Below are 20,405 nucleotides of genomic sequence, written 5' to 3' on the forward strand. Positions count from 1 at the left end.
TTATGTTTGCAAGATTGTTTGAAACCAGTGAAAGTGCCACTGATAAAAAAAACACTAATAGGGATAACGAGAGAGAGATGGTAACACTGATTTTTGTTCTAAACAGCTCCATGCCAATGTACTGTGGCTCCAAAAAACAGAGTGAACTGCGGGCCTCCAGGAATCACTGCCAAGCAATGCGGGGACAAAGGATGCTGTTTCAATTCAGAAGTTCCTGGTGTCCCCTGGTGCTTCATTCCTCTCGCAAGGAAATGTAATGTACCTTTCTGAAACGTGTCTGATTTCCCTAGTGCTTAACTATGCAAAAATGTGTCCAGGTGGGAAACAGTGCTACTTACACAATAAGAAGGACAACCAAATGGGTGCAGATTTCTGTTAGAACGCTGCAAAGAGTGAGGACAGTGAAAAATACTAGCGTAGGCAACATTCAACCTTACTTTCAAGTCTCTTATATCTCTATTTTTCTCACATGCTCTACATCAGTCATTTGCTTTCTCTCCTGGATAGAAGTTAGCAAGTAATTAAAAGTGGCCCCCATCTGCAGCCGTGTTGACTAAAGTTAGGAATGTCTTTGTTAATTTATATTTGTTTTCTAAGTGGCTATCCAGGGCTAGAGTTACTCCACATCAAGTCTGATCCAAGGCCAGGAAAAAAAAAATCTTTAAGGGGACATGAGCCCATCTTTAACTGCTTAGTGCCTTCTGCAAAAGACCCCTGGGTCTATCTTCTCTCCAGTCTCTCCAAACTCCTGATACTTCTCTCCATTCTCACTCACTCCCCATTTTAACTCCAGTTTTCTGTTCTCCTCCCCTCCCCCGCACTCATTCACAGCATCCCTCCCATTATGCTCTTCAGGTAAGGTGCCCCAACTGCAGAACCTCAGCCCCTGCTTTAGCTTCTTCCTTGAATAAGTCCTATGGATCCTGTATTATTTTGTTTTTTTCCTTAAAATTTGAAAAGATGTTCCCAAACTTTGTCTCTAACGGACACCAGACTTAACTCAATAGGAATTGTAGGGCCATGGCTCTGATCCTGCAACATGTAGCATACAGGGAAATTCTGCTGTGCTTGCATGCTTCATATAGCAAGATTTGAGCCATAGATGTTACTCAAGACACTAAGGACTTGACTGAGGAAACTATTCTATAGTGATTCCAGGCTGGAGATAGAAACTCCGCCATAGAGTTGGTCCCTATACAGAATAAATGAATTAATTAATTTAGCCTCAAAGACCTCTAGAGTACCTTGCAAAGACCTCAGAGCTATGTGGTGTCCAGTCCTATTAATAAATATCTAAAGGGGCTGCCTTTTCCTTTTGTTTTATTGTATCCATAATGCTTAATTCTAATTTAGTACTATCCACTGAAGTCAAGAAGGGCAAGGGATTCTTATCTGTAAATGAAGCCACCAACTCTTAACATGAGTAGTTGGAGGATATTGAACATGTACACTGGAGCAAGTTTGTTTCTGGCTAACAAGGAATAGACAGAGAAGTAGCGAAACACCTACATTCAAGAATATCCTCTCTTTGGTACCCAGAGTATTTAGGCCATAGAATTCAAATCCTTTTATTTTAGGGCCAAGAGAAGAAACAACATCAAACAGACATGGGATGATACACCCCTTTTCAACACCCTTCTCCAAAAGAAAGAGGTGTAGTTTTACCTGAAAAAAACTTGAGAACTAAAGAGCTCTTAAAAAGAAAGAACAATCCCATTTCAACCCTGCTTTTAGGCAACTTATGCCAGAGGAGAGTCCTACTAAGAACACCCAAAGGGCAGCAAACCCTGTGTAAAGCTTTTCCAGTAGTATTAGATATTTATAAACATATTGACTAGGAGAGACAATGCAAAGTACTCATCAACAGTAGAATGGTAAGTGTAGAAACTCTCTTATTATTCACATAACTACTGCACATCAGACCTGCTGTAGCAGTATAGTTCACAGACACCTTAATACTTTACGGACTAGGTTCAGCATCCATAAGTCATTTGGTCTCTATCATGATGAGTCATTTGTATTACCTTTCATAAAGATAAGATGGATAATGCTTCCATTCCAGCCCCTAAGTAGCCAAATCTCTATTCAGCAGTGAGGAGGACTGGGGGAAAACAAACAAACAAAAACCAGGGTCAAAGAGAAAAGAATATAAGTGTGATTCAGTTCTGAAAATCAAGCATTCAAAAAAGGCAGCTTCTTGCTCAGCAGGTTTGCTTCCCCCCTGTATTCAGTTCTTTCCTGTTACCTTAATGACACAACCAGATCTTTACTCCTGTCGACCCTGAAGAGCCACCACAGCTCTGGGCGGAAGATACGTTTTATTCCTTCTTTTGCATCATCAACAACTTTCTACTCTAAGTTCCAATTAGTTAAAGCCATGCAAACTCATTGAAGGCAACTGGAGTTGCGCATTTAGCACTGAGGACATAATATGAAAATAGTGAGATTGCATACTTGTAACAGGCAGTTTTCTAACTGAACCTTTATTACAATTTATACAATACATGAGACAGAAAGAAGCCATCTGGGCCGTCAGAGCCCAGACTGATTTTGTACTCTGAGAATTAGGAGGGCGAGGAGGGAATCATTTTATTTTATAAATGGAACGTGTTTCTTATGGGAATCATGAGAAACAAATGGCAGAATCGCACAGTGCCATTTTTACAAATTCACTTTTCAGAGCAGGACTGTACATCAATAAATATTATTGTGCAGGAACATCATACCTGGGCTGCATGGTGGTGAGATATGCCCACATAAGTTTTTCCACAGCTACTGAAGGGGAATTGGAGATTTACCAAACAGATATGCACAGCTACAGTTATCAGTTGATGTCAGTTCTGCAATGGTCTCCTGGATCCCAATGTGAGCTTTCACCACTAGTTTGAAGCATGGACCCTGATTACCTCCTAAGCAGCCTACTTCCCTCACATGATTGAAGGCTGAGCACTGATATAACCAATTCCCCTCAGTCTGACCTACTTGCTGAACAACTGCTCTTGTCTGTCCACCTAGGCTGTGCTCCTCCCACCAGGCTAAGACGGTACAACACCCTTGTTAAGAGCCAGATTCTGATTTCTGAGGCTTTAGGGAACCTTTCTCAGATCTGCCCTATGAAAGGGTCAGGCTGAATTGCAGTCTATGTGATCTGGAGAACACAGGTTCTGTTCCATTCTGACTCCCTAGGGCAGGGGGAGACACCACCATTGTTTTTAGTGGGGAGGGGTGAGGAAGATGCAAGATCATGACTCCACCATTGACTCTGCTCCTGCATGCTAGGTAGTTCTAGGAAGCATTTTGCCTCTGAGGCACAATTCCTCCCCACAATCCTGCTGAGGTGGGAGGGCTCCCCACCCCCCTTTATTCTGGACTTAAGCTAAACAGGCATAGCTTTGCCCCATGTGAATCTGGTACCTATGTTGAGAAGATTGGCCTGGCTGTCATGTTCAGTGGCCAAACCTCACTAATGTATTGTTTAAGTTCTAAGCTGCATTGTTGTCATGTTACACGTGCCCCAGATCAGAGAAATTTACACTCTGTACAAAGCCAATTATTACACAATTATTAAAACATTTAACCTTTTGCTTCCAGGTACTGGGATCTGGTTTTGATTCCTTCATTCTGCTGGATTATTTAAATCAGGCAGTTTCTGCGGTTAGCACCTTCTGTAGGAAATGTGGGCCAAATTCTCTGCCCCCACTGCACTCCCTTTACCTCACTCAGAGCAATGGGAGCAGCCAAAGCACCATGCACTCCCACAATCCCCATCTAGCAGCTGGTCCCTAGTTGCTCTAAACTGCACCTGTGACCAAGGCTGGGTGTAGAATCAAGGAGCTGTAACGGGCTCCCTAACAGAACCCTCCTCCCCCCACCACACCCAGCACATGTTTGATGCAGCAGGGACTCTGTCTCTCAATTTTTATAACCAAGTCCAGTGCTATTAAAGTAACAGTTTGTCAGTGGATTACAAATAAACATCATGTACGCCTCCACCTACCTGTCTGTAGCCATCTGATGTCTGGTCTTACACTTAGATTGTCAGATGTCTGGGGCAGGAACTGTGTTTTTGTTCTGTGTTTGATCAGCACCTGGTCCATGACTGGGGGTCCTGGGTGCTATTGTAATATTAATAATGAATAGAATAAAAGAAGCCTAAGGTAACGTGCCTTTTTAAAAAAAAAACAGATAAAAAGGTCTGTCCAGCAGAGGTAAAACTCAGAAAGAACTGTGGTTACCCCGGCATCCCTGCTAGAGTATGTAAGGCGAGAGGATGTTGTTTTGAGTCAAGACCCCCTGCTGTCGCCTGGTGCTTTTATCCTCTTCTGGTAGAAGAAGGTAAGTTATGTGTGTGAAGTAAAGTTAATTTTCTCAGGGCATGAACACATAGAGGCTTGTAGTTGGGAATTTTACTCTTTTACGTTCTGATCTGCATGAGACTTTGCAGGCTAAGCGTTAGTAGAGAATTCCCTTAGACTAAGCTTCATGGAGTCTTCCGTCATTATTTGCTTGTGTTGAAGGCTTGCATGCTCAGGGTGTGAGTGAGGTAGAGATCTTTAATGTTTAAAAAAGGGGGGATGAATAATCATAGAAATGTGGGCCTGGAAGGGACGTCAAGAGCTCATCCAGTCCATCCCCCTATGCTGAGGCAGGACATAACAATGTATTACATGACACTCACTGCTGTTATAATGTTGCCTGCAGTGATGCAAGATGTGTGGCGATAAAGGGATATGAAGACAGTTCTTGTGCATACAGTACTTAGTACTGCTCTGCGGCTAACCCTCTCCAACCGGGATCCTGCATCCTAGGACCGGCCATCAGGGTGTCAGTGCCATAAGGAGGGCACAGGAAGGTGGTTCAGAGTTCAGATGGGGCATCTCAGCCTCTCTGGAACTTCCCCTCTGTGGATCACAGCCCTCAGCTTAGTCATCTCCTCTGTGTCACAGAAATAATAACACCTTTACACACGCTCCTTGATAGATCTTCATAACTCATGTGCCTTAAACATATAGAAAGATGTGTAAGAGGGAACTGTTGTGCTGAATAATTGCCTGACATACCACTTTTTGTTATCTGCCACAGGCAAACACGTGCTTTTAATCTTCTGTGGATCTGATGAAAAAATTCAACTCTTAACCCATTTCCCTTCTTTCTCCCCTAGATTGTTAGAGACCATGCACCAGGAAATTGCACCAGGAACCTCTCTGTCAATGGATATACTCACACAGGAAAATAATAGAAAACCTTCACATCTTACACTTTGCACTCTGTAATAATTCTGATTTCCAGATCATTTTTGCCTTGGATTTACTCCTTTTCCGATGACCCAGTTAATCATAGCTTTTATTCTTTTTAGTAGGTTGGTACCAAGCAGCTGTCCAAAGCAATAAAAGAATCAAAACAAAATGTATAAATGCTGAGTTGTCCTTTGTTTTTAATTGTCCCAATATTTCTCCCTTCCTCTAGATGTACATACTTTAGTGCTCTGCAGATGAGACATTAGTCAAAATATTTCTGACACAAACCACAGGACTTTCAGTTAGGGTCAGATTGCGATGCCCTTACCAGAGCTGGGGGGAATTTTTTGATGAAACTGTTGTTGTAAAATGCTGATTTGTTGAAACTGAAACTTTTCACAAAATTATGACAGTTTCTACAAAACTTTCACTGGGGAGGGTTCTTGGGTCCAGGAGGGACTTTCTCTTCAAAACGCTAATAGTCTCTGTGGGAACTAGGTTCAAATCCATGCTCTGCCCAATTCAGAGCAGGAACTTGAAGTGGTATCTTGCTCATCCTAGGTGAGTGCTTCAGCCACTGGCTATTGTCTCACCTGGCTGCTGCTTGAAAAATTTTAAGGGTCTCAATTTTGTCCCATTGAGGAAGGGAAAAATCCTTGACCTCTACAATTTTTGCTGGACCAGAAATACCATTTCCCATCCACCTCTAGTTTGTACTCATAATGGCTCATTCACTTTAAGGTCCCTTTACATTGATGGAATAAAGGACTAATCAGATACCTCCAGAGCAAGAAGTACAAATGACTACAACTTGAGCTAAAGAGCCAAGCTTTGTAGCTGTGAACTTTAACAGCCTGGCATCCTCAAGCTCAGTCACAGACCTAACTTACATTGAGCGGTGGGTTAGATGCTGATAGCTGTAAATTGTGGTAGATTAAGTAGTTATTAGACACAATTCCCTCCCTACTTGATATAAGGAACACACACACTAAGAAGTGGCAGAGTCAGAACAGTAAGGAATTGCTGTGTAGAGCTGGTGAACTACACGACTCAGAGATGGTTTCAGGAAACCTCTGCAATTCATTCATTTAGGAATCCTGCCAGGAGAGTGCAGCAGATTGAGAAAACATTGTAAAATAGGTACCTTTACTGGATTAAAGGAAGAGTGCTTCTGTACAGCTGAACAAATAATGGATTGTTTGCTTTTTTTTGGTTTGCTAGCAATTTTGAAAACAATTCAAAAAAGTTTAGTTTTGTCTCAAACCGAAAAAGACATTTTCTGAATTTTTTTAGCAAATTGAAAAAATGTTTGAGTCAAAATCTTTTTGGTAACTGTCATAAATATAAAGGAAAGGGAAAATTCCTTTAAAATCCCTCCTGGCCAGGGGAAAAACCCTTTCACCTGTAAAGGGTTAAGAAGCTAGGATAACCTCACTGGCACCTGACCAATGAGGAGACAAGATACTTTCAAAGCTGGAGAGGGGAAGAAACAAAGGGTCTGTGTCTGTCTGGGTGATGCTTTTGCCGGGAATGGAGTCTTAGAACTTAGTAAGTAATCTAGCTAGATATGCGTTAGATTATGATTTCTTTAAATGGCTGAGAAAATAAGATGTGCTGAATGGAATGGAGATTCCTGTTTTTGTGTCTTTTTGTAACTTAAGGTTTTGCCTAGAGGGATTCTCTATATTTTGAATCTAATTACCCGGTAAGGTATTTACCATCCTGATTTTACAGAGGTCATTCTTTTTACCTTTTCTTCTTTTAAAATTCTTCTTTTAAGAAACTGAATGTTTTTTTCATTGTTCTAAGATCCAAGGGTTTGGGTCTGTGGTCACCTATGCAAATTGGTGAGGATTTTTATCAAACCTTCCCCAGAAAAAAGGGAGGTAAGATTTGGGAGGATTTGGGGGGGAAAGACGTTTCCAAATGAACTCTTTCCCAGTAAGCGGTGTTAGACGTTTGGTGGTGGTAGCAAAAGTCCAAGGGCAAAGGGTAAAATAGTTTGTACCTTGGGGAAGTTTTAACCTAAGCTGGTAAAAGTAAGCTTAGGAGGTTTTCATGCAGTTCCACTTTCATAAATAATTCAATAGTCTCCACAGCAAGGATTTGAATTTAGGCCTCCTACGTGAGGGCCTCAACTACCAGGCCATAGAATCATTGTCATTCACTTTCCTTGGCCAAGTGACCATCCATTGTCATCATGAAGGGCTGTAACTGAGCAGGATGTTTGTGGATCACAGTAGTGGCTAAATCTGGGATTTAGGCACCTACATTCCTTTGTGAATCTGGGCCCTGGAGCCGTGTCCCTGTGTGGCTCCTGCAAATGCTAACACCCGTATAACTGATTCAGTGCTAGAGCTGGCATGGGGGCGGGGGCGTGGAGGATCTTTGGTACATTCCTCAGTATGTGCTGGTTGTAGCCCATCTCTGTGTACACATCCTCACGAGAGCTAGAGGCAATGCTTTGGGCTAGCACCCAAAAGGTGCTCTCCACCCTCAATTGCCCCTGAAGTTAGTGAGCTCCCAGTCGCACTGGTGTCAGTGGAGTTACTCCTAACTGTAACATCAGTGTGCGATACCAGGCCCTGGGGCAGCTGAGTGCATGCCCCAACTCACATCCCTTTTACACCACTAACTACTCACAGCAGAGTCAGTTGCCATGAAAGAAATGATGTCAGGAAATAGGCCAACCACACCCTGATATACAAAGCCACAATTCTGGCACCACCTAGTGGAATAGGAGAGGTACATTTATTTATGTTATTACCCTTGCTTAATCACTGCATTATTTAAGAGTGGTTGCCGTGTTAGTCTGTATCAGCAAAAACAACAAGGAGGACTTGTGGCACCTTAGCGACTAAAAAATTTATTTGGGCATAAGCTTTCGTGGGCTAAAACCCACTTCATCGGATGCATCCAATATGCCCAAATAAATTTGTTAGTCTCTAAGGTGCCACAAGTACTCCTCGGTTTTTTTGTATTAATTAAGTGGTCTCAGCTGGGTTTTGAATGAACACTTTATAGAGTTGAATGCACTGGAAGAAGGGAGCATTTCATTGCTTTGCACCTGCTATTGTTTTTCAGGACTATTCAGGGTTAAGACTTTAACTTTGAAAGAAAGCTTAAACTTTGCCAATTGCTACAAAACAATTATGATTGGTAATTTTTTTGCATGTGCAACTAGTGCTTTTCTCCTGGCCTTGGTAACTATTGGAACTGGCCAGCACACCAGACTAACCTAAGAAAGCTTCCATGGCTCTTTTTGTGACTATACTGGTCAGGACGGTGGGTTTATCTCAATATGTCTAAAGGTACTTATATGCCCTCCCCTTATCATTATATCTGAGCAGCTCACAACCTTTAATGTATTTATTTATCCACACAACACCACTGTGAGTTAGGGCAGTGCTCTTATCCCCATTTTACAGATGGGGAACTGAAGCACAGAGAGGCTAAGTGACTTGCCCAAGATCTCATAGGTTGCCTGTGGCAGAGCAGGGAATTGAGCGCTCCTGATTTGTGCCCTAATCGCTGGGCCAACCTTCATTCCTCATTTTAAAAAAAAAGCCCACTATTTCCATACGCAAAAATACTAAAACTCTATGTTTGGCTTTGTAGTAAACTATCTACTTAACGTATTTCAGTGATCAGACTGCAGGACTTTTGGGCTTCTATATGAAGATTAGTATAATTAAACAGTTAAATTAAATCTCTGGTTCATGGCCCAGGCAAGTACAGAAAATAGTAGAGCTGGTCAAGAACTTTGACTAGAAAAATAGGGTTCCATTTTTTAACTTTCCCTATAAGATACCACATAGTATTTATCGGAACTATGGAAAGGAAAACCAAGGGAGTGAGCTTTGCAGCAGATCAATGGCATGTTTAGTCATTTGGTGTGGCCGATCAGATCGTAAGGGTGACTGCGTCATATCAACCACACCCTTGTGTAAATGAATTACTCCTAACAAAATACTTAGTAGGTCTCATATTTTTGATAACTGATTCTCTTAACAGGCTTTCCCCTAAAAGGTGGGATTATGTCTAAACGGAGGTGATATAAAAATCAAACAATTAGGGTTAGACTGTGAGTGACCCCTGCTTAACCAGGGACACATAAGAAGTCTTCCTGTGCCACTTGGTTGGCTGTGTAACAGCCACTCACAATAGCAGTCTGTGTGCGCCGGGGAATGGGCAGGGCCGTGGCTCCACACCAGCATATGGAGCAGGGCCAGTGCACTGGGTGCGGGATGTTCTTCTCCACCCTAATCTATGGAGCAGATTGCTTATTGCCCGTACACAAGGAACAGCCCTGGCAGAGACTCTGTTCTCCAAGATGCAATCTCTGGTGTGGCTCTGCACCACCCTCTTTTCAGGATTGTGGCTTAAAAACTACAATCTATCCTAAAGTGTTATCTCAGAAATAAACACACAGCAGCACACATTTGTCTAAGATGGGTGGAAACACCACCACCCTGAATGTTTGCCTCTGCACCATTTCAGCTGCACCTAAACTGAGAATTGCAGGGACTACTCCCATCATTGGTCTCACACTGGTGCAGTTCCAACCGTGCTAGCAATAGGAGGAGTGCTTTGCCAAGTCCTTGAGGAATTTACTGTTTCTCTTACAGACTGAGCTCTCTGAGCTGAGAATCTCAACTTTCATTTTTTTAAAAAATAGCTTCTAGTCCTCATGGTTTCAGAGAAAAGCCTGAAAAACTGAGCCCAATGCACCCTAAAAACTCAGAAACCAAGTCATATAAAAAACCCTCAAAAATATTTTCTAAAATCTCATATTTTTAAGCCAATTGTGTGATTTTGGGGGGCTTACTCGTTATTTCTGAATGTTTGGGATTAGCAATATTGCTAGTGTAGACTGCCTGGCGAGCTGTCTAGAGTGGCTCGTGTCCAGGAAGAAGCAGGGCACAAACCCCAAACTGGTTGTGAGTTCTAAACTTAGATTTCACCAACCAAGTATCCAGTGTGAATTCCTCCAGCATTACAACAGCCTTAACATGGAGTCCCAGACAGTCCCCTTGGGCTGCCGCCTAGGCAAGCTTGCCTTTGTGATGGATGATCCCTTACACCAAAAATCACCACAATATTCAAGTTACTTCTAGTCCCAGAGGACCAGTCACTTATCCCAGATCAATTGTACCTCAGATCTCAAACCAAAGACAATTCTTGTAGCCAATTACATAGTCCTAGCTAAATAAAAAGAAATAAGCGAGTTATTTACAAGGTTAAAGCAGGTAAACATGCACACACAGGAGCTACCATCTTAGATTCCCAAAGGTGATAGCAGCTACTATATATGCAAGCGCTCTGTGTCGCTTTAGGGCTAACCCAAACTAAGGGCTTGTCTCCCCTACGCAGCTTTTAGCGACAAGGCTGTGTCGACACAGCCTTGTGACTAAAAGTCAGCGTGCGTGAACACTGTTGACTGTTGCCGACAAAATACTTCCAGCCCCGCGAGAGGTGTTAGCTTTGTGGGCATGAGAGCACTCCTGCCAACAAAGCTGCGTTCATGCTGCCACTTGCGTCAGCAAAACACTTGTGTTTTGCGGGGGGGGGAGGGGGCTTTTTTAAGTACCCGTGAAAGACAAAAGTTTTGTCGACAACATTGTTCAGTAGACAAGCCCCAAGCTGCTTGGGGATCCCTTGCTTATGCTTCAGATTATTGCCCTCTCCGAACTCCAAGCAGCATAGTGATACAGTTCCTCCTTGTCAGACACCTTTATTCCCTTCCCCCAGAGTTCAAGCTGATGGGGTGAGTTCATGCTCAGGTCCCCTATTCCTGGAGGTGGAGGGAGCAGTCAACACAGTCTTTGTCCTTTGATGTGTCACAGTGGCTCCTTTGGTTTCAGTGGGCTTTCTTGTGTACAGGACCAGCACTTTACACTAATGAATGCTTCTTTCCTGTTTGGTGAGTTGCATAATTAGAGAGCTTTACAATGCAAACACTCGGCATAATTTATACCAGGGGCTCCAGATGTTATAAGTGAGATCAATACATGCAGCACCCTACGAGCATTTCATCAAGTCTAAACACTAAATGCATTTGTATCAACTTAACATCTACTTTAACAATGCTAACACACCAGTGAGCCAGACTGGTTCCCAGCTGTGCATTTGTCAGTGTTCAGTGAGGCCTAGGGGCCTTGGCATGAGCTGGCACCTTGTCTGCCAGCATCACAATGCCCAGGGGCAGTTCGCCCAAAGTAAAGAGTGCTTGTGGATGACCAGTCCACTTCAAAGTCTGAACACTTTAGAGTCATCTTCTAGGCCCCTATCTGGCAAAGGGTTCCATATGGATGGACTGGTGCTTTCCTATGGAGTCCCACTGACTTCACTCAGACTCTGCATGTGTGTGAGGGTCCACCACAGAGATCCTGTTACAGGGTAGGGACCTTAGCACCTTTTCTTTTGAGACACACCCAGTACAAAGGTTTAAAAAGCAGGGATGAAATCTTGCCCCATTGAAGTAAATGGGAGCTTTGCCACTGACCTATTTGGGACCATGATGTCACCCCAGATCCTTTTATCCAGCTGTTAGATCTACCAGCTTCTAATGCTAACCCAATTCTTTTCTGTGTGACTATTGTATCTGGAATAAGAGGGCTTAAACTGGTAAACAAAAATATTACCCTACTACCACCATGGTCAGCAGGTAATTTCTTGTCAGACAGGTTCTGGGGCTTAAAAAAGACTCTACAAACAGGGTATTTGCAACCACATAGTAAAGACACTAATATAGACACTGTGTCTCAGAGGACTCAAAATAACTATTACCTATTGGGTTTCTGATAATAAATAATAATAGTAAAAATATATTGTGATGTACATGATGTCCAGACTACAATGTTTTTACCAGTAAACCCATAGATATGAGCGTACAGCAAATTGGCATTCTGAATACTGCATTAGAATGAAAAATTTCAGTTATTAGCCTCGCCCATTTTTCTCTACTATAGAATCAACAGTCTGTTTAAAACTAGTGCAAACCCGTGAGTGTGTATTTGTGGGCTGCAGAATTTTAGGTATGGGGATCTGGGTAACGCCCTTGCTGCTCCTTTGTTTGCACGAGGCCTCCTGATATCTGAGCATTGGTAACCACAGAAAGAAGATACAGGCTGCAGCATGCAGCAGTGGCCCATTTGCTGGAGATGTTTTGTCTGCTAGGGAGAAACAGGTGCTGCTGTTGGCATCTCTCCCAGAGGATCAGAGATACAAAGTAATATATGTGACATGTTATTTTTTACATTCCTTCCTGATCCCTTTCACACTCTTGCCTCTTGAATGCACCTTGTCGTTCGTGGGGGTATTCCAGTGATCACATAGCTGAGTTCCCCACTGCAAAAAAGACACATACAGAGAAAATACATTTCTGTGGAAAATCCTGAGCAAGCCCCATTACACTAGTACACTGGTGAGACACAAGGCAAATCCTCAATTGCCCTTAGTTCTTACCTAGGCAAAACTCATTTGACTTCAGTGGGAGTTTTACAGAGTAAACTGTGCACAGAGTTTAGCTATATTTGACATAAGTGGATTCCCTGTAGTAATCAATACAATAGCTTACATTGATATCAGTCTACGCCTTTCACCACTTGGCCCCCATCACCGTAAGTGATCAGAATAACCTTCAACTCTTTAATGTATTTATCTTCACAACATTCCTAAGAGATAATGAAGTACTGTTTTTCCAGGTTGGAGACTGAGGGCCTAACTTGCCCAAGATCACATGTGGAGTTCATGGGAGAGCCAGGACTTGAATCGAGGTCTCAGACGTCCCAGCTTAGTGGCCTAACCACTGGACTGTCTTTTAGCTTCATCTAAAACTACTTTCCATCCCACAATGCTTTAATAAACTCTATACAGGACTTATTTTAGGCACCACCAAAATGCAACTCTCTGGAGAGGAATATTGAAACTTTTTAAGGGAATGATCGTTCCATTGAAGTCGGTGTTAATTTTGCCACCAGCTTCAATGGGACCAAGCTCAGGCCCTAACAGTACATAGCAAAAATACACAATTAAAGACAGGACAAGAATAAAAAACCTGAATACAATTCAAGTGCTGGAGGGATTTATATAAGCAAAATGTAGTTATCTAAATTGAACAAGGACAACAGGGGCTGACATCCTCACTCTTCAAAAAAGCCATGCTCTGGAGTCTTCAGTGATGACGAGTCCCTTAATTTCCCCTCTAGAGTGCACTTTCAGCAGTACAGGTACCCCAAAGACCACATGGGGATATTGCTGCAGGGCTGATTCATAAAAGGGAGGAGTGCTTCTTAATAAAGAATCGCAAATACATTTCTATGGGGTGTACATTAATGAAATAACTAATGTTCCAAGGAGTGCTTGTTAGCTGAAGTGCTGGTTTTTCAAACCACTGATATTCTCATATGGCTGACATTTTATAGGACAGTAGGACATTAGCAAAAGCCATGTTGTTCTAAGTTTAAACATTAATGTGAAAAAGGAGCTGGTAGTTACCCAGCATTAGGGAACCCGACAATGTCTCTTGAATGTTCTGAACTTCTGATCACTTCAAGGACTGAATGAATCTAATTTTTATTGCTACAAGAGCAGCTGCTCCTGATGATCCATCTCCAATATTTAATCAGTGATATGCTAATCACTGTGCACCTGAATTATGTTGCTCATAAAATAATATTGTATTGCTGTACTGCAGATCCCTATTGAAAGACAAAAAAGAAAGGGTTCCAATTAATAACGACGTGAAAGATTAAGTAATACCTACTTAGACTTCACAGATTTCCATCTGTAAGCAGAACTTGGAGAGAGAGAACTGAGTATTAAGACCTATCAATTCAATTTGAGACTAGAGCTGGGTGAATTTTTTGTGTGTGCCGAAAAATGCAATGTTGGTCAACCTGACACTATTTCAGAATTGGGCCCTTTTGGTTTTGACCAGCTTCAGAACAAAAGAGCGTGTGTGTGTTCATTCCCTGTGAGCCTAGTGGTTCGGCCATCTGCCCGGTATAGCAGAGACCCAGCTTTGAAACCCTGCTGTGAAGCAAAGACTTGAACTCTGACCTTCTCTCTGCCTGATGGAGAGAAGGGACTTGAATCCATGTCTGCCACCTCTCAGGTGAGCACCTTAAACACTAAGCTATGTAGTGGCTGCTTCTCTTTTTGGCCCAATGAATAGTTATACAAAGTGGAATAGCTTCACAGGAGAGACTGAGAGCAAACTGCCCCCTCCCACCATCAGCTTGGTAGTTTGGAGCCTCAAGTCAGAAGGGGTAGCTCTGAGTTCAAATCCTTGCTCTAGCATGGGCCCCCAAAACTGGATCTAGCAGATGCCAGGCAAATGCCCTGACTGTGGAGCACCGTGGTCTACACTGGGGGGGGGGGGAGGGTCGATCCAAGTTATGCAACTTCAGCTACGTGAATAACGTAGCTGAAGTTGACGTACTTAGATCGACTTACCGTGGTGTCTTCACTGTGGTGAGTTGACTGCTGCCGCTCCCCCGTCGACTCTGCCTGTGCCTCTCACAGCGCTGGAGTACAAGAGTCGACGGGAGAGAGCTCAGGGATTGATTTATCGCGTCTAGACTAGATGCGATAAATCGATCCCCGCTGGCTCGATCACTGCCCGCCGATCCAGCGGGTAGTGAAGACCTACCCTTTTAAATAAGGGTCACATACCCATGGTTTTCCTGAAATGGACCTTTCTGATTTGCAGAGAAATTCCAAACATTTTCAGAACCAAACTGAATATTTTTTCGGTTTGCTCGCTGAACCGAAAGATCGATTATTCACCCATCTCTACTTGTGGCCTTAATGAAAATGTTCTGGAAACTGTTTGTGTTTATAACAGCTCCTCATAATAAATCCATTTGTTTAGTTTGCAGTGGGCCAATTCCTGAAGTCCACACTTAGACTAAATTCCCAACTGCTGTGGGAGTTTTGCTTGAGAGAGCAACGAGTAACTACTTCTGGAAATTTACTCTGTAATAGGTGCAGGGTGCCCTCACCATACAAGCCAGACTGAGAACCAGTTCTCCTCTGCCTTATACTGTGTGTAGTAACTGATACCTGTGCAAAATCAGTTTCAAGTGACTGTAAAATATAACCTAGTCAGAACAGATTGTGTTTTATGCCCAGTTTGACCAGGTATAAATGACTACACAAGGTACAAGTCTGGGCCCCATTGTGTTCTTATACCAATTTTGCACATAGCTTTTCAACAGCATTACCTGGCTGTACTCTAGAATGAGGTCGGTATCCAGGTCTCCGTTTTCTGCTACCTTTCCTGAGTCATATTTATTAAGATGTAACAAAAAGAAAAAAAGAAGAAAAAAAGTCACAGAACACACCCTGGCTCTCTTTGTCTAGGGTCTCATTCCACACAAACTACAACAAGCAAAAGGAGGAAAATTTAGTCCAAAACATACTAAAATTGCCCAGGCAGCTGTTTGGATGAGTCCTTCCTGTAGGCTCCTTGGCTTGTCTCTTTCAAGTCCCAGTTTCCTCTGAGGGAAAAGTTAGTGAGTTATATAACCTCCTGGTGGTTAATTGACAGGGAAACACGGACAACTTGGCAAGAAAACCCAACTTCTTAATCCCAGATAGGCTTGGATACATCCCTTTTTGTGCTCACAGGGTTCCTTGTGTATATGATCCACCTGCCAAGGTCCTTGATCATCCTCACTTCCCAGCAATAAGGCAGGACTGGGTCTTGGTGCTTTATCATCCTGTTGTCTACAATGGTTAATTCAGATTTTTAATATCGCTCAAACTCCCTTCACAATAACGTTCTCTACTATTTTGCTTATCGACATGAATCATATATCAATGTGTATCATATCTCCCCCTAGAGGAGATAATTATCTGGAAAGAGAAAAAGACAGAGAGAAAAGATAACTAGGATGGTAAGAGATGTGCTGTTGTAAATAATACTTTGCAGTTCTACAAGGGAAGTAAGCACCATATGCCAGTTTTAGAGATGAGGTAAGAGAAGCACAGAGAGGTTACAGGATTGCTCATCGTCTCCTGAGTCCCTAGCTGTATGTTAAGTCCATTAGACCACAGCTACCCTCACTGGGGGAGAAGTGTCATTCTGCCCATGCCAATCTATCTACCTCTGCCCTCAAGCACAACCCCAGAGACTTATCAGATAACATACTGTATTCTCCCACCTGTCCCATTCTGAAGAGAAGCAAGTTGAAACAATCATACATTACTTACAGGAGTCTCTTGATCCCTATGCATTGATGTAGTGTCAGAAATATAGCATTTATCAAACTTCTGTGGCTTGGTGTCACAGCCCCGGTCCAGAAGAGTCTGAGAAGAGTCCAGGCACTACCTCTGATTTGGGATTTCTGAGTATACTTTTGGGATGCAGATTCTCTTTCTAGCACCCGCTTCTGAGAACTGAGACCCCACAGTCTGAATGCCTGGTTTCTGTGACTTGTGCTGGCACCTCCACTGCTTAAGCATGTCTTTTCCCAGAGCTCCAACCTTGAGGATTCTCTAGTTTACCATTTAGTTCTTTGGGGACACTGAATAGTTGAACCGAACAGACCTAGACCTTGCAAAGATTTCTAGCACAATTATTCTTTACTTTAGATAACACAAGAGAGAAAGAGATCTAGGACAAAACAATTTTTAAAAAAGCCTGTATGCCATTCACTACCTCACTTCCTGCAGCATTCTTTGGGATTTGGGCCAAATCCCAAAGAATTCCAGTCATTCACTCCCGCAGCTCCTGGTTTCCTTTCTGGACCATGGAGAGAGACAGACCATCTTTCCATTGTCTCTCAAATGGTCAGCAATAGACCCTTCCTTTTACAACTTCCAGACCCCTTTTTCAGGTGACCCCCTGATCAGCCTCATCAGGAGATCCAAGTCCCCCACCTTTGCCTGGCTAGCAGTTCACTTGGCAGAATCACTCTTGGTTTGGCCACCTTCTTTGGCATACCCATTGTATGGCCCAGGTAGACCTATTCAAATGACAATGAGTCTTGATAGTCCACTCACCCAACCCAGACACACTACTGCACCGATCACCTATTACTCCCAGCGAGCATCTCTGGAAAGAAGTTAACCCCCTGCAGTCAGGTAACAGGCAGCAAAAGATTAAACAGGTAAACTGAGTCACACATAATATTTCATAAACATACTGCAGAAGTGTCCCACATTCTCCACACCTGGCAATAATAAATCATTTATATCACATTTTCTCTCTGTTAGATTGATACTGTGATTGACAGAGAAGGTAAACTGAGAGAATAGTGACCAATTCAAGGGTAGGTATGAGTGACTCATGAGGGAAAATGCGCAGCCTACCTTTGCCACATAAACCTCCCACTTAGATTAATATCCAAACCCTCATTCCTGTTTCTTGATCATGCACCTGGGCTGAACAGGGGTTACCCCAAAATAAGTACACAGGTGGAGTCGGGATACAAAATAACTCTCCCAAGATAAACAGTATCTGAAATGACTGAGCAAACATATGGGTATAAAATTAGCTTTTCTACAGATTTTCACACTGTACTAATTGTCCTAACCACCCTGAAGGTTCAGGACTGAGGACTGCAAGCGACAATGGAACACAAGGGGTGCTGGGTACTGGCAATTGTCTTTATTTTAGGGCTCAGCAGCCTGGCTAATGGATACATACAACTATGTAAGTGCATTTGTTTCATTTTTTTATGTGTTGATAACAAGCAAAGTCTTGTGCTGATTATTTGGTTAATCAAACCAAGTAATACATTCAAGGGTAGTCTGGGAGAAATCTTAATTTTATCTAAAGAGCTCTGTTAAACCACCAAGCTCTTTCTTGATGATTGTATCCTTTTACTCATCGTTATTATCAGTAATAATTATTATTTCTTGAGCACCATTTGGCCCAAAAGTTTACAGTCAAATTAGCTTCCATTTTTTGTGGGACGCTGCAAAATCTGTCTTTTTTATTACCAAGAACTGTACATAATGCCACAGTAAGTCAAATGAAATCAAAATTAGGATTCTTTTAGGATTTTTAACGTTACCATTTTATAGAAAGTCTGTTTTATTGCAGTAGTGGGGTTATCACAGAATGGGATCTTAATCCTTCTAAGATCCCTTGCAATGGAATGCAAAATTTCTTATTACAAATTCAGCTTATTAGTAACAGTCAAATGTGAAAACCACAAATGATGAAGACATTCTTCTTATTATTTTCATATACAGAACAGCTGACTAAAACATTTGAAAACAATTCCCTTATATGTCAATTAGCTCATGTGTTTTTCCTTTGCCTCATTTGTAGCCATATCACAGTCTTAAAGTATAAAGATTATCTCAGCTCTTGTCCCATAAATACTTGCACACGAGTGACTTTATAATGCTGCATGGTCCCATTAGTTACTCATGTATGCATGTGTTTGCAGGATTGGGGCTAGAGTTTTTTTAAAAAAAAACAAAAAGCACCATGCAGGTTTTATATAACTTTTTTTAAAAAAATCTGTGCAGATCACAATGGGCTTGAGATTGATCTCACTTCCACCCATCATTTTATATTGTATTAAGTGAGTGAAGTTCTTAATGTTTTTCGGGGGGAGGGGGAGAAGTGTCAATTCCATAAATTGTCTGTCAGTCAGTCAATACCTTGACCGCAAGTAATTCTCTACTCTAAAAAGAGCAAGACTTTGTGGTGATGTATGTAGACAGCAATCTGTGTTTGAAATCACAACTGGCCATTAGCCCTAAATTGAACTTCTACGATTAAGACAGGGTTCTGTAACAAAGCCTTCACTTACTACTGTAACTGAAAACACAACGCTTGGTGTTGCAAATTGGTCCTCATCACTAAAGACAACTTTATAGTAGCTTTAAAACAAACCTAAGGGGAAGCTGTCAACGGACCGTGGAATTCTGAAGCACCGGGAGAAAATTGTGGCAGAGATGCAGAAACAACAAAAGTGCCGTGGGCAGTACATTGTTAGCATGAATGGAAAGGAAAGTTGTAACACCCTAAATCATTTGGAAAGGAGAAGTAACTCAAAATTCTGTGAAAACCTGACATTTAAATGTACTCACTTGCAATGTATCATGTAGGTAAATGTTTTGCAATTAAAGGCTCTGGAAAATCTCAAGTCAATGGCTCTAATTGAATTAGCATGAGTGAGATGAGTGAGATGAGTGAGATGCCTGCATGAGTGAGATGTTTCTGCATCCAACAATTGCAATTCATTTGGGCCCTGACTGAACAAAGCACGAAAGCATGTGCTTACCATTAAGGACACAAAGCCCTTGACTTCAGTGGGAGCACACATGAGCTTAAAGGTAGGCATGTGCGAAAGTGCTTTGATGAATCTGGTCCTCAAGATGCTAAAAGCAGCTCAAAGAGATTTTTGTCAAAAGAAATAGACAAAGAAAGAACCCTTTAAATGTGATGTTTGCAAAGGACACAAATAATGCGGGGACTGATACTGCAGACATTACTCAATCAAAACTCCCATCAAAATGAGCCCTGCAGAGAAGTTTATCATCTAGAAGTTAATAAGCCAAAACAAGAGGGAATACAGAGACTTAATTGTTTCCTCTGTTGGGATTGCAGCATTGGCAACTCTCACAGTTTAACAAGTGTCTGGTGCTATTTGGTGCTTTTCTTAAAGCCCCTCTTCTGGAGTCATGAAAGTTAGAGGAGAATCTCAGCTTTCATTTGAAAAATAAGGCAGTTTCTAACCCTCCTGGCTGCAGAGAAAAACTTGAAAACGTAGCCCAAATGTAACCGAAAGGCCCAGAAGCCAGAAACCAAATCAAAAGAACCCAAATTATATATTTGTTCATTTGGGATTTTTTAAAATATCATAGTTTTAAACCAATTGAATGAGTTTTTGAGGCCTTACTCACAATTTTTGAACACTTGAGGCTGGCAATACTGGGATTGTGAGTCATCGTCTCCAAACAGTTTTCTCACAGGAGGAATAACAGCTGCAACAGGAAACAATAAAGTTTACAATGAATTAAAAGTTTTAAATAGGACTCATTTTATTACTTACAACTGACATCACCATTGTTATTGAATGGATGGGAGACTGTAGCCAAGGTATGTTTTGTTCCAGCAGTTTTGTTATAATGAAAGTATTATATTTATAGAAGCATTTGATGTCTGATCAATTACCATTACAATATGAATTTGAGGCA

The 20,405-nt window shown here is 42.0% G+C and overlaps 1 protein-coding gene across 1 annotated transcript in view; it reads left to right on the plus strand.

Annotated features, from left to right (window-relative positions):
- The window catches only part of TFF2 (trefoil factor 2), a 74,187-nt gene that overhangs the window by 51,804 nt on the left and 1,978 nt on the right, over positions 1–20,405 (plus strand). The window contains exons 5-7 of the mRNA XM_073328423.1: positions 107–253; positions 4,186–4,335; positions 17,806–17,901. Coding sequence (XP_073184524.1) covers positions 107–253; positions 4,186–4,335; positions 17,806–17,901 — 393 coding nt within the window. The remainder of the gene's footprint in view (positions 1–106; positions 254–4,185; positions 4,336–17,805; positions 17,902–20,405) is intronic.

The sequence above is a fragment of the Lepidochelys kempii genome, chromosome 1, assembly GCF_965140265.1.
Source record: "Lepidochelys kempii isolate rLepKem1 chromosome 1, rLepKem1.hap2, whole genome shotgun sequence".
Classification (NCBI taxonomy): domain Eukaryota; kingdom Metazoa; phylum Chordata; order Testudines; family Cheloniidae; genus Lepidochelys; species Lepidochelys kempii.